Raw genomic sequence first — 11,984 nt, 5'->3', positions numbered from 1 at the left:
TATAAATCACAGTTAAGTTTAGTAGACAATTGGTCCACCTTTTGCTCTCCAGCTCATTTTTATTTAAATAAATCAAGAATATGTCGTTGTATCTGTTCTACTTGACTACATTATGAAACTATAAAGTTTATCAGTTCAGTATAAATGATATATTGTATCCTGTTTCGTTTGGTCTGTCTGTTCTGCTCTAAGAACGCACTTTAAGACAATTTTAGGAAGCTATACTTAAAATTTTGTTCACATTTCAATGTTTGTCTCTCAGCTACAGTAAAGCTAGCACTTTGGCATATAAAACTCGTATGACTATAAAACTAGACATAGCTAAGTCTAAGATCTAGGAGTACGCACTTTAATCTTAAGCGGATATGCACGTTATTAAAGGTATAAGAATAAAGCGTTGAGTGCCAAGAATAAACCAATCCAATCGGTTAGGGAGCGGCGTTGAAATAATCCGAGTTGTACTTTGGCACAATGGCGTCGATCTTCTTGACGATCGTGTTGAGCGACTCCCGGGACATCTCGTACAGCGTATTGAGTGAGATCAGCCGCATGCCCTGCTGGTTGCACACCTCGATCACAGACCACTTCTCCAACAGTTTCAGGCAATTTCGGACCGAGTCCGTCGATATGCTCTCAGCTTTAATAATATTCAAGATGATTAAATGGAAAAGAACTATTCGAACTGCCTCTTACCATAGGCACAGCTTCCGCGCTTGACCTTGCCGCTCAAGTCGTTGATCACAAAACTGATGAATTCCGACTCCAGCATGGAGTTGCGGTGGAGTATCTGCAGGGATTGGGCCACAGTCACGTACGTCCAGGCGAAAGGTGCCAGCACCTCGCAGATGTTTCGCTGCTGCTGCAGGGTATCGCGGGCGAAGAGCACCTTTTCGTCGTCTCCGCCGTCGTTGGACACATCGAGGAAGTCGTCGTCCACGTCGATGCAATCCGCCAAGTTGCGAGCCATGCGCCTAGCCCGATTGGCATCCTCATCAACGTCCACCTATTAACGAATGTACCGATGAATATTTATGAAAATGAAGCTTGTGCTAATGTCTACCATAAACTTAAGAACTAAAAAACAAAATGTAAATGAAATTTAAAAACAATTCGATGGCAATGAATAAATTAAATGAATGTGAAACAAATGCATTACCTGTTCGGCTACAAGGCAACCGCTGATCAACAGGTCATCCAATTGCTTGTATAGCAGGTTCTCCAACACTTGGGTGGGCTTGTTTAGTATGAATTCGTAGCGATAGATCTGGCAGTTTTCCAGGGCGGCGTCTATCAGGGTTTTGCGCCGAACTCCAGCCGCCTTCTTGTCTTCCGTCTCCGGCAGCAGTGCGTGGAAAGTAGTCATAAGTATCGAACTGAGGGCAAAGTGCGGCGTGAGCATGTTGGAGTAGTAGGCCAGTTCAATAAAGCTTTCCACGGAATTCACGGCCCTAATGACCAAACGTCCGTTTTCATCCCTTGTGCGTGTTACAAGACCTAGTAGTAAAAATTCCATTAGGACTCAACGGAGGACATTAGTGGGAGGATATCTTTACCTGAGCCAAGCAGGTCGCAGGCATATGCCAGTATTTGTGAGGATTCCCCGGAAAAACCCATGTCCTTAGCGCCGGATAGCGAATTTCGCAAGTCATCCAGAGCCTCGGCTAAAATCTGCTCCTCGCCGCCCTTCCTGAAGCGGGTGAGCAGCAGGAAGGCCAGGGCGTTGGTAGACATCACAGAGGTTGCGGCGGCGCAATCGAAGACCACCTGGCGCGAGATGCTTTCGATGAGATTGCGGTGCTCTTCGCACACGACATCGGTGCCGTACAACGACGACGTAGACTGATTGTGCTGCAAAGTCCTGGAAACAGAAGTAATTAGGGGTTTCTCCGCCAACAATAGAATGACTACTATGCTAGAATATTTACCTTGCCGCCGGCTTGTACACCTTGGCATTGTTTCCATCCTCTCGAGCAATCTTGTTGTACGAATTGACCAGCTCCCGAATCGAGTAGGGCTCATTGAAATCGATACGCATCAGCCCATAGTTCGATCTCAGGGCCTTCCAGATACCTGATATGGCCTTGGTGAACGATTCGGGTATTTTCTTCTCTCCCTTCTGCTCGCGCACAAAGTTTCCGTCGACGAGGCGCTCATAGTTCACAGACACGGGTACTAGTAGGGCGTCCGGAATGCTGCCATCCATGAAAGCATTCACAATCACTGAAAGGATACCGCCCTTGGGCATGCAAGGCTTTCCGGTACGGGTGCGGCCGCCTTCAATAAAGAATTCTACATTGTGGCCCTGCTTCAGGGCGTGGGTAAGATAGAGGTGAAGGGCAGCACGATAAAGCACATCCTTCTTTCCCTCTACTGGGTCGATCTTGCGCTTGATGAAAAACGCTCCAAGACCACGGAGCAGCCCACCGAAAACGGGTATTTGCAAGTTATTTCCGGCGGCAACCAAAGGACTGCGAATGTCGTTGTTGGTTAGGATCCAAGTGACCATGATGTAATCCAAATGGCTGCGATGCAAAGGCACGAAGATCAATGGAGTTTCGGGGGATCGTTCGGTGGCAGTCTTCAGCATCTCAATCTGCTTGGTATTGGTGACAACCCCGGATAGGAAGCAAGGTAGTAGCTTGTACAGGATCCAAGAAGTAAATGCTAGAAGCCCGTTGTTCAGCGTGGAGCCCATGTCCTTCAGGATGCTAATGGCACGCCGCTCCTGCTTCCTCAGAATGGCTTGGTAAGAGATTCCCTGCTTCTCGTCCTCCTCCTCCACCGCCGAAGCTGACTGATCTCCGCTAGCACTGCGCGTGAGCAGACGATGACCATTTTTCGCGTAGCGCTGCTCCCTTAAACTTTGCTCCGCCGCCTGCTTAATGGCGTGTTTCAGTACGGCGTCATTGTGCACAATCTCGGTGACCTGTCGTAAAAAAATACAGCTTCATAAACCCATCGCAGAGCAAATTATTTGAGAGGCTTACCTGTCGGTACTCGAACTTTTCGCTGCGCACCACCTGGGCCACATACGGGAAGACCACTCCCCAGTCAAAAAGCTTCTTAAAGGGTTTCTGGCCGGACTGCGGGGTTAGCTCCAACATGTTTTGCGTGCCGATGCCATGAGCAACTGAATTCTGCACCTTCGGCTCCTAGAATCAGAAGATCATGTTAAAATAGGTGATGCAATTGCCGTACACATATAGGATGAATATAGGGCAATTGAGAAGTACCTCGAACCAGCCACGAGCGTGGAACTCCTTATTGGACATTATAACTATGAGATTCTCCTAAACTAATTGTGGATTACTAATAATTTCGAGTCAAATCATTTGCGTTCCCTACGCACACGCGCCCGGCTTTTTTCCCGATAGATCCTGTCTAGCTTTTAGGATTGTTATCGATTGCAAGGACGAGTTGGTAGCGCTGCCAAAATTCAAACTTTTAAGCGCGAAATGGCGTTGCCGGAGATTCAAACAAGATCTAACCGATATTTGAATTTTGGTTATCTAACATGGTACATCCTTGTTATGGATCCTAGTTTAAGTTTAAAAGTGTTACTAAAAGTTATTATGGCATTGTTCGAATAGCTATACAAAAACTTCCGACTCGCGATCGGTGCGAATTATCTTCAGTGCAGGCAGGGTGGAGAATTTATTGAATGGAAATATTTTTGCTTATCTGGGAAAATCGTCGCGCGCTAGAGTTGCGTCACATTTAAATTGTAAGTCGTTATTATTCGGGGTCAATGGAGGCGATATGCCCGATGGGATGATTGGAAAACTTACATTGGATGAACGGAGCGTGACCAGGAGATCGCTGCGTATGGTGTTGATCTTGCCAAGGGACGAACGGTAGCTCAGATTCAGGTTGGGGAACAGGCCAGCGATGATAATGGGTGCTCTGCAATCATTATTAAGTTTTAATCAATCAACACAATCGCCATAGGAGGTACTGAAATCAGGAACACGCAATTAAATATATATAGCCCCTCTTCGATAATATTTGGCTACTTGAGGGTATCGGACAATAGTCCAACTTCGGGGGAGTTCAATACCCCAGCACTCATCAGTGGACTTATATGTGTTTACTTATTTTTATATGGAAAATGGTGTACTTTTTTAAGTAGTGCCTGGAGCTGATAAGTTTAGTTGCTCATAAAATATAGAGCAAAGCTGAACTTTGAGCGGTCTTTGTGGCGAATCATCATTTGAAAATCAGCTGATATATTTCATATAGTCTTTTAATTGAAAAAACAAAACAAAAAAACTAATAAACAATTTGTTGTTGAATGGAAGCAAAAAAAGGTAAATCAAAACCAGAGGTTAGAAGTTCATAAAATTAATGAAATTATCTTTTTTTTATTACGTTGTGTACTTAGATCTTCAAAGTAAGCTTTCAAAGCCACACATTTATTAAGTTCCTTCCGAAACTATAATTTTTTCAATTATTCAGACATTAAAAAAAGGCTTAAAAAAATAAACTAATATTGTTTCAACTATTAGGGATTAATAAAGTCTTCTTATTGTTTAAAAAAAAATTAACATAAATTTTTAATTCTCTCCAGGGAAGATAAAGCTTTTTAAATCATCTTTGGACCGTAAGTTCTAAGTTTAAAAAAAAGTATCTAATCACCCAATCCTCTAAAAAATCATATTGTGGATTTTAAAAATTAATCTGTGTGGTAATCTAAAAGTGGACTCAAGATCATCTTGAGCTGTGGAAAATTTCCGGAGGATAGAGCTACTCGGTTGGGTGATTTTTTGGCAATCGAGTATAGGGGCACGTTCTCCTGGCGGCCACTACTTTGACATTTAATCAGTATTTATGACAGCTATGAGATGGAGGTGTACTTTCTTTGTAGCCCAATCCAGCGATATTAAAATAGCTTTTTAATCTGATAATTAGCGACAAATTTAACAGTGGCAATCTAGATTCCGATAATTGTTGCCAAGAATGATTTGCGAGTGCCCGTGTGGGTAATTGTTATCACTGCGAGTGCAACATCAGCAATTGCGCCTCGGAGCCAGCTCTTAGTGGGTGTGGGGATCGTAGTGAGAGGTAGAAAGTGTTGCCGTAGGTGCTAGTGCAAGCAAAAAAATAAATAAAAACAAAAACACAATTGACGTCACCCAACGCCGAGCTGGTGACCCCAGAGCATCCTGATCCCATGGCGATCTCCTAGACAGAGTCTTGCTATGGGCACGTGGACGATAAGCGGAAATTTACACATTCCAAGGGGTCAAGTGCTTGGACAAAGGGCTCAGCATGAGTCACGGCCGATGGAGCAACCACCTGTGCGACCAATAATATCAAAACAAAGCACATAGCACATAGCTCATTTGGCATGCAGTGGATAACTTTTAAAAGCACGGTAAACAACAAAATTTGGGGGCCACGAAATAATATAATCTGACTCCCAAAACAAAAAAATAAACTTGCTAAGCTGTCTTCTAAGTGATATTTAAAAGAAATTAATTTCTTATGCCTTGGACAATTTCTTGAAAAAATATTACTAATTGTTCATAAAAAATTTTCCCAGATCGGCTAAGATTTGTCTTTCTCTGTCGCATTATGTTTAAACACCTGGTTCGGCACATCTGGGTGGAGTATTTGTTTCAGTGTTCTCGTCTAAAAATAACGGCCCTTTTCCTACATTGCGTTACTTGAACTTGGAGGCGGCCCAAGAAGGGGGTGGTTTAGCATAATAGGTGCCCGCAATGCGATATTTAAATGGCTTCCATCTGACTAGGCACTAGGCACTAGGCACTCTGCGGCGAGGCAAGTACTCACCTCGTCTTGGCGAAAATGTAGTAGACGATGAGGGCAACTGATGCAATCTCGATGCCGCCGAGCAAAGAAATCTCCGCCACTCGCTGGGCAAAGTTCAGGACGGTCGTCAACATTGTTACATATATTATGCTGGGTCTTCTAGGTCGGCTAGATGATAGGGTCCCAATCAGGCCCCGACCGGATGATCGGAAGTGCGTGGTAGTCCCAAGATGTGCCTTGACCCTGGGCGATTATGCGAGTGACCGGCGCGACCCTTTAGTGGCTGCGTCTAGTGCAAAATAAAATGGAGACGACGATGCCGCAACAACAAAAAACGACGATGCCGCCCGCCTTTCTCTCTTCTTGCTCGCAGCTCTCTCCAGCGGCAGATGCTGATATGTGCGCCTCTTCCTCCTCCGGCACGCTCTCTGCTCCGATCGGCGGCGGTGGTGGGTCTATGTATGTAGGTATAGTATTGCGTTCTACTCAATATAACCAGACGACGGACACATCAAAAAAAATGTCGTACGATCCGGGGTTTGCCTTCCGAGATTTTAGCTAGATAGCATTCGCTTTTATTTTTTTGGCCAGCTTCCATCGGACGGGGGAGCAGTGCAGTGGGAAAAGGCCGAGCTTACTTCCAAACCGGTTCACGGTTCACGGTTCTCGGCTTTCGGTTCACAGCTAGTTGCTCGAATTTACTGCCGCGGTGGTTAATTGAATCAAATGCGACTCGTCCTTTATTCTGCTGGTGCCTTTGTGTCGTGGATTCTGTTGTGGATTTTTCAGATTTTGCGATTTTTTACTGCGCGGCCCAACCGCGCGACTCGAGCGCTCACAGCGGAATGACGCTCGGCGCTTAATTAAATGCCAATTAACGTGTGACAATAAATATGTACTGCGCGAGCGTTCACGAAGACCTCTGCCTCTGGCCCAGCGTCTCCACCATCACCATCCGTTATCAGTGGCGGCGAGATAGCCCGATCACTACGAGAATGGGTGATAAAAGAGCACAGCGACTGAGCTAGAGAGCCTAAGAGCTAAGCCACAAAAGAGAATACTAAATATGTCCTAAGACTAAGAGTTTAATAAGTAATTACTTTCCAACTGTATTATGAATAAAATTCATACAACTTTTGTGGTTTATTATAATATAAAAGTGTGTGGTCAGTAATTTACTTCTTGGCCGCGGGCTTCTTGGCGGCAACCTTCTTCTTGCGGGCAGCCAACAGCTTGGCGCGGTTGGCAGCTGCCTTGGTGGCCACGTTGGCGAAGTGGGACTTGGCCAGCTCGACGTTCTGTTTCTTGGCCTTGGCCAGGACCTTGGCCACGGTACGCTTCTCGGCGGCGAGGGCGGCACGGCGCTTGAGGACCTCAGCGTAGGGGTTAAGCTTAACCAGCTGGCGCACGTTGGTCAGGGGGTTGAGGCGGCGCACGCTGCGGAAGACGCGCTTGCGGGGATCGCGCAACACCTTGCGGATCTCCTCGGACTTGAGCAGACGCGACAAGTCGGTGTTGGCCATCTTGGGCTGGGGCAGGTTGTAGCCCTTCTTCAAGGTGGATGGCTTCTTCCAGGTTCCGAACAGATCGTTCAGGCGCGAGAACGCAGACTCGGTCCAGATGACGAAACGACCGACATGACCGCCGGGGGCCAGCTTCAGCAGATTGAGCTTGTCCACGTTGATGGTCTCAATGCCGGGGATGTTGCGGAAGGCCTTGCGCAGACCCTCGTCCTTGTGGTAGACCACCAGGGGACCACGACGAGCGACGCGGCGACGGTCGCGCATGGTACCACGTCCAGCACGGAAGCGCTGAGACTTGTACACCTGCAATGGCGAACAAGAAACGAGAGTGGTTTTTAGTAAAATATTGACTTGGTAAGGTGTCTTTGTCTTTGGATAGAAGATAGAAATGTAGCTGATCTGTTACCACGATTAAAACTTTTGAGTTTCAAACGTAACGCCTAGAAAAGCATTTCATCTGGCAGCGCAGGAAACCAACGTAAACATCTAGCCACTAAGAAGTAGCCAGTTGTTTACACGCTGCCGTACGAATCTATAATTTCTAGGAATTGCCAGTTGGTGGAACACCAAAAGGCTTCTACGTACCTTCTGGATGTCAGCCCAGATCTTCAGGCGACGCAGGAAGATGACAGCCTGCTTGGTCTTCTGCAGCTTCTGCACCTCATCGGAGACGACCAGAGGGAACTCGGACACTCCATCGATGATATGGCCCTTGGACTGAACCAAAGCGGGCACACCGGAGGCGGCGATGGCCGACACCAGGGCGTAACGGCGCTGGTTTACATTGACCTTGCGGTGCCAGCGACGGTAGGTCTTGGTGGGGGCGAACATGCGTCCACCACGGCACATGTTGCCGAAAGCACCCTGGCCGGAGCGGTGAGTACCACCACCGCGCACACGGGGAATACGGGCAACAGCACGTCCAGTACCCCAGGACTCGGCAGAGGTCTGGTGACCTAAGAATCAAATAATTGATGAATTAAAATGTTTCAAGGGTTTAATCGCTAATATTAACTTACCAGCCAACTCGCTGACGGCATAGGGCTGGCGGTTGTTGCGGCGCAGCAGCTGGTGCACGTCGTTGACCACATCCGGACGGATAGGTGCCTTGAACACAGCCGGCAGGCAGATGCTCTTGTCCTTAGCAGCTTCGTTCTTTTCCGTGTACACGGAGACCAATGGCCTGGCGTTGCCTAAGCTCTGTAAGCAAATCAAATTGGTTGTTATTTTTCACTCCCACCACAATATCACACTTGACAATAGGAAGCGCCGCCACCGCCGCACATTCCAAACACGTGGAGGTTAAGTACCGATATTTGCCTTATTTTTGGCGTTTTTTATGAGCTAATCCATCTTGCCGGACTGCGGGACGGTGGCGAGCCCTTGCCCACTCAGTTTCTCACCATTTTCGTTGATTTTCAAGCCCAATGAATGGTGTTAAATTTTCTGCAAACGCAGATACCGTCCTCTTTTTATTAAGAAGAACGAAGAAAGAAAGAGAGCTGCCGGAAATGGCGGAAAAGTGCTGCCAATCGGATGACAGGGCAGGGTTGTATTCGCTAACAGCATGAACTGTCAAGATAACATACGGTTAACAGAGCATAATATTAAACATCGCTTACGAAGTTTCATCTCTAATAATATTGTCATCTCTAGAGCCATCAGCAGGGAACGCTTTGGTAAATAAAAGGTTTTTAAAATATTAATAAATGGCTGGAGAAGTTATTGTAGATGCGTTGCCGTACATTGATCACGGCTATGACGACGTGGGAGTCAGGGAGTCGGTAAGTGGCATCGACGCAGAGGCGGACTTGCTTTTTCGATAAAGCAAACGCACTGAAACCGGCTTGCTTGGCATTTTTTAAGTCGTATTTATTTGTTTAAGGCCCTTGCCATGGTGGAGGAAGAATGTAGACGCTATCGGCCTACAAAGAACTACCTGGATCACCTGCCGCTGCCAGCTAGCTCTCCATTCGAGACTCCACTGATGATCAATGAATTCGAGCGCATCCAGAACCGCCTACCCATGGAAACTCTTTCCATGAAACGATATGAATTGCCCCCGCCTCCGTCCGGTAAACTCTCAGAGGTTTCCGCCTGGCAAGAGTCCATTGAGAACTCAATGGCCCAGCTAGAGCACCAGTGGGTACGATCTTTGAATCTGGAGCTCATGCTGGACTACGGAACAGAGGCATGGAAATCGTACTTGGAGGTGTTCACAGCCATGCAGGCGAAGGCTCAACTGCACCTTCAGCAACTAAAGAAGGACATTCAGGATGTTAACTGGCAAAGAAAACAAGCGCAAACTCAGGCCGGCGAAAGGCTGCGCTCCCTGGAGGCTCATTGGGTGTTATTAGTGTCCAAGAACTACGAGATCGAAACGGAGTGCGTAGAGTTAGAGAAGCTTGTCCATGCTGCACGTGAGCAGCTCAAAAGACTAGCACCACCACCTACAGAAAATGACACAGCCCCCACGCCAGAGCACACTAATGGGATTGATCAAGATACGGTCGAGACCAACGGCAGTGATAGTAATATTAATGAAGGCGAAGAAAACGCGGAGACTAAGGATTCCGAAGAAGAAACAGAAAAACCAGAGGTCCAAGAGGAGTCCTCTAATGAGTCACAATAGTTTAAAATTATACTAAGATACTGCCCTATGGAATTCTGATAAAAAACTAATAATATCTGACTAAGCATAATAAAAACCAATTCCAAATAAAAAATTAAAGCTAACTATATTTTTATGTTTTTTTTTGCCGAATCTGACGTTTAAACGAATCCTAAAGGCATTAATTTGCATTATAAATTTTTAAACAAAGTTTTGATGAATTTTGCTCCATTTCTTTTGAGGCTCCAGCAGTCTAATCCAGTTAGTTCCTTCTAAGACCACAACCCTTAATAAAAAATAATGTACCCTTAAAATTTACTCTTCATAAATCCTGCTTTTGCGATAAAAGTGTTTGACTAATTAAAAGAACATCCTTTTAAAAAAGTAGTAAACTGAATTTATTCAGATTATTATTAAGATTTATTGTTAAAATGTGTATTTCTTGAGAAATCTTTGCAATAATTTTTAAACAATTTTTTATAATTTAATTTTTAATAAAACCGGTTTTAAAACATGAGAGGAAAGCTTACTTCGGACGGAGTTGAAGTTCTATCTATTAGAACCCAAAATTTACGGTTGTTTAGTTATATGCCAGCTATAGAATATAGTGGACCGATCCTTATGAAATTTGGTATGTCGTATTATTTTATTAAGTATAGAATCTATACAAATCCCAACTCTTTAGCTCAAAAAACTCTAAAGTTATAACTTTTCCGATAGGTCAGTTATCAGCTGCCAAGCTGTAGGAAATAGTCCGCGGATCTCGGCCGTTTCGGCTTGTATACTGCGTGCAAAGGAAGAAAAGATGTTTGCAAAATTTGAAATCGATAAACAGACGGTCTGGATGGACAAAGGGAGGGGAGTCGGAGGTGTCACAAAAGTTATAATGGTCTCTGCAAGGTTTTTAAATCTATCTTAAATTAAAACCATAAGATTTGACTACGAATAGAGCTAGCATGAAGAGCAAACGATATGCTGTGTTTTCAAAATCAATACAAGAAACGTCCTAAATTGAAGAACTTCCTCTGCATATGGCATATGGTTTCATCTTCTTTGGCATATTTTATTCCGAGATTGGCAGTAATCTTAACTTTGGCGTTTGAAATTTTATAAGTTAATGAATCTAGTTCGTTGTGATTTTGGAAACATATTTTTGTAAATTTATTCAGATATTAATAAGACAATGAAGAGCTTGTATAGTATTGGTTAAAACAAATGTTATTTTTTGATTAATATGCAAATCCCAATCAATTTGATGGTTCCATTTCAACCGTCCGATGAATATCCACATATCCGTTCCTCAGATTCTCGATGACAGGAGTAAATCGGGATTACAGGAGCTGTTAGTTTGATAATAATCATTTGTCATAAAATGAAAGCAAACACATATAAAATAAAATTGTATAAAATACATTTTTTTTTAATTGAATACTTACATTGTTAGCATCATCTATTACTTTTTGGAGTTTAATTAGATTGGATTTGTCCTCCTTCACCGCTCCCTCGATAAATCTCATTTGAATGTGGACATCCTCAATATTTTGCTGAGCCGTTTGAAACAAGGTAGTAAAGAAATTGTAAATCAACTCTTGATGTTCATTATTGGTTTTCTTTTGGAGCCCCTGGTCTTTGTCCTGGGTCCCATACGGCTTAATAACGTGTCTATATATCACGCCACCGATCCTAAAATACAACGGAAACATCCTATCCTCCAGTCCCGCCTCGTTTCTGCCGTAGAAGCCCTCTGGCCCGAAATCATCGTTAACGTCATTGTAAAATAACATAAACTGATTTGCAAAATCAGCAATACTTTTTTCGGCTTTACCGAGTTTTTCCAGCAATATCGCAGTTTCATTAAGCCCCGAATCTATTGCCCTTTCCTGGAGTATTTTTATTTCATTACTGGACAGGGTAACGTTATTAGAGTTTCGGTTAAATAATTTGAAGAAAGCGTAGATGCTACGGATCCGATCCAAGGTAGAAAATATAGCATTTGTGTAGTCGTGATAAACTTGAAACTTAAACTGGCGAAGGGTTTCCAGTTTATTCGTGGCGTTCCCCCGGTAGTTTCCCATGGC

General features: G+C 44.5%; 3 protein-coding genes across 4 annotated transcripts; 1 reads left to right on the top strand and 2 right to left on the bottom strand.

The window, feature by feature from the left end:
- Positions 1-12: 12 nt before the first annotated feature.
- On the bottom strand, positions 13-6,632 carry mino (glycerol-3-phosphate acyltransferase mino). 2 transcript variants are annotated; one of them, XM_017244502.3, is made up of 8 exons: positions 5,794-6,632; positions 3,789-3,903; positions 2,988-3,152; positions 1,926-2,926; positions 1,554-1,858; positions 1,157-1,494; positions 694-1,003; positions 13-637 (listed from the first exon to the last, which is right to left on the bottom strand). In XM_017244502.3, exons 1-8 carry the CDS (start codon positions 5,904-5,906, stop codon positions 429-431), a joined length of 2,556 nt encoding a protein of 851 aa, XP_017099991.2. In that variant the 5' UTR covers positions 5,907-6,632; the 3' UTR covers positions 13-428. The 2 variants fall into 2 exon arrangements, with proteins under 2 accessions (XP_017099991.2, XP_017099992.2); XM_017244503.3 differs by lacking the exons at positions 3,789-3,903; positions 5,794-6,632 and adding an exon at positions 3,234-3,382.
- A 209-nt stretch (positions 6,633-6,841) lies between these two features.
- On the bottom strand, positions 6,842-8,855 carry RpL4 (ribosomal protein L4). The gene is made up of 4 exons (XM_017244504.3): positions 8,699-8,855; positions 8,315-8,495; positions 7,881-8,251; positions 6,842-7,598 (listed from the first exon to the last, which is right to left on the bottom strand). The coding sequence occupies exons 1-4, from the start codon at positions 8,699-8,701 to the stop codon at positions 6,948-6,950; spliced, it is 1,206 nt and encodes a 401-aa protein (XP_017099993.1). The 5' UTR covers positions 8,702-8,855; the 3' UTR covers positions 6,842-6,947.
- Positions 8,856-8,922: 67 nt separating this feature from the next.
- BCAS2 (BCAS2 pre-mRNA processing factor) lies at positions 8,923-10,018 on the top strand. The gene is made up of 2 exons (XM_017244506.3): positions 8,923-9,079; positions 9,181-10,018. Exons 1-2 carry the CDS (start codon positions 9,005-9,007, stop codon positions 9,925-9,927), a joined length of 822 nt encoding a protein of 273 aa, XP_017099995.1. The 5' UTR covers positions 8,923-9,004; the 3' UTR covers positions 9,928-10,018.
- The last annotated feature ends 1,966 nt before the right edge of the window (positions 10,019-11,984 follow it).

This window comes from Drosophila bipectinata, chromosome 3R, assembly GCF_030179905.1.
Source record: "Drosophila bipectinata strain 14024-0381.07 chromosome 3R, DbipHiC1v2, whole genome shotgun sequence".
NCBI lineage: Eukaryota > Metazoa > Arthropoda > Insecta > Diptera > Drosophilidae > Drosophila > Drosophila bipectinata.
The sequence above is the reverse complement of the archived record's forward strand: the minus strand, read 5'-3'. Positions and strand labels throughout refer to the sequence as shown.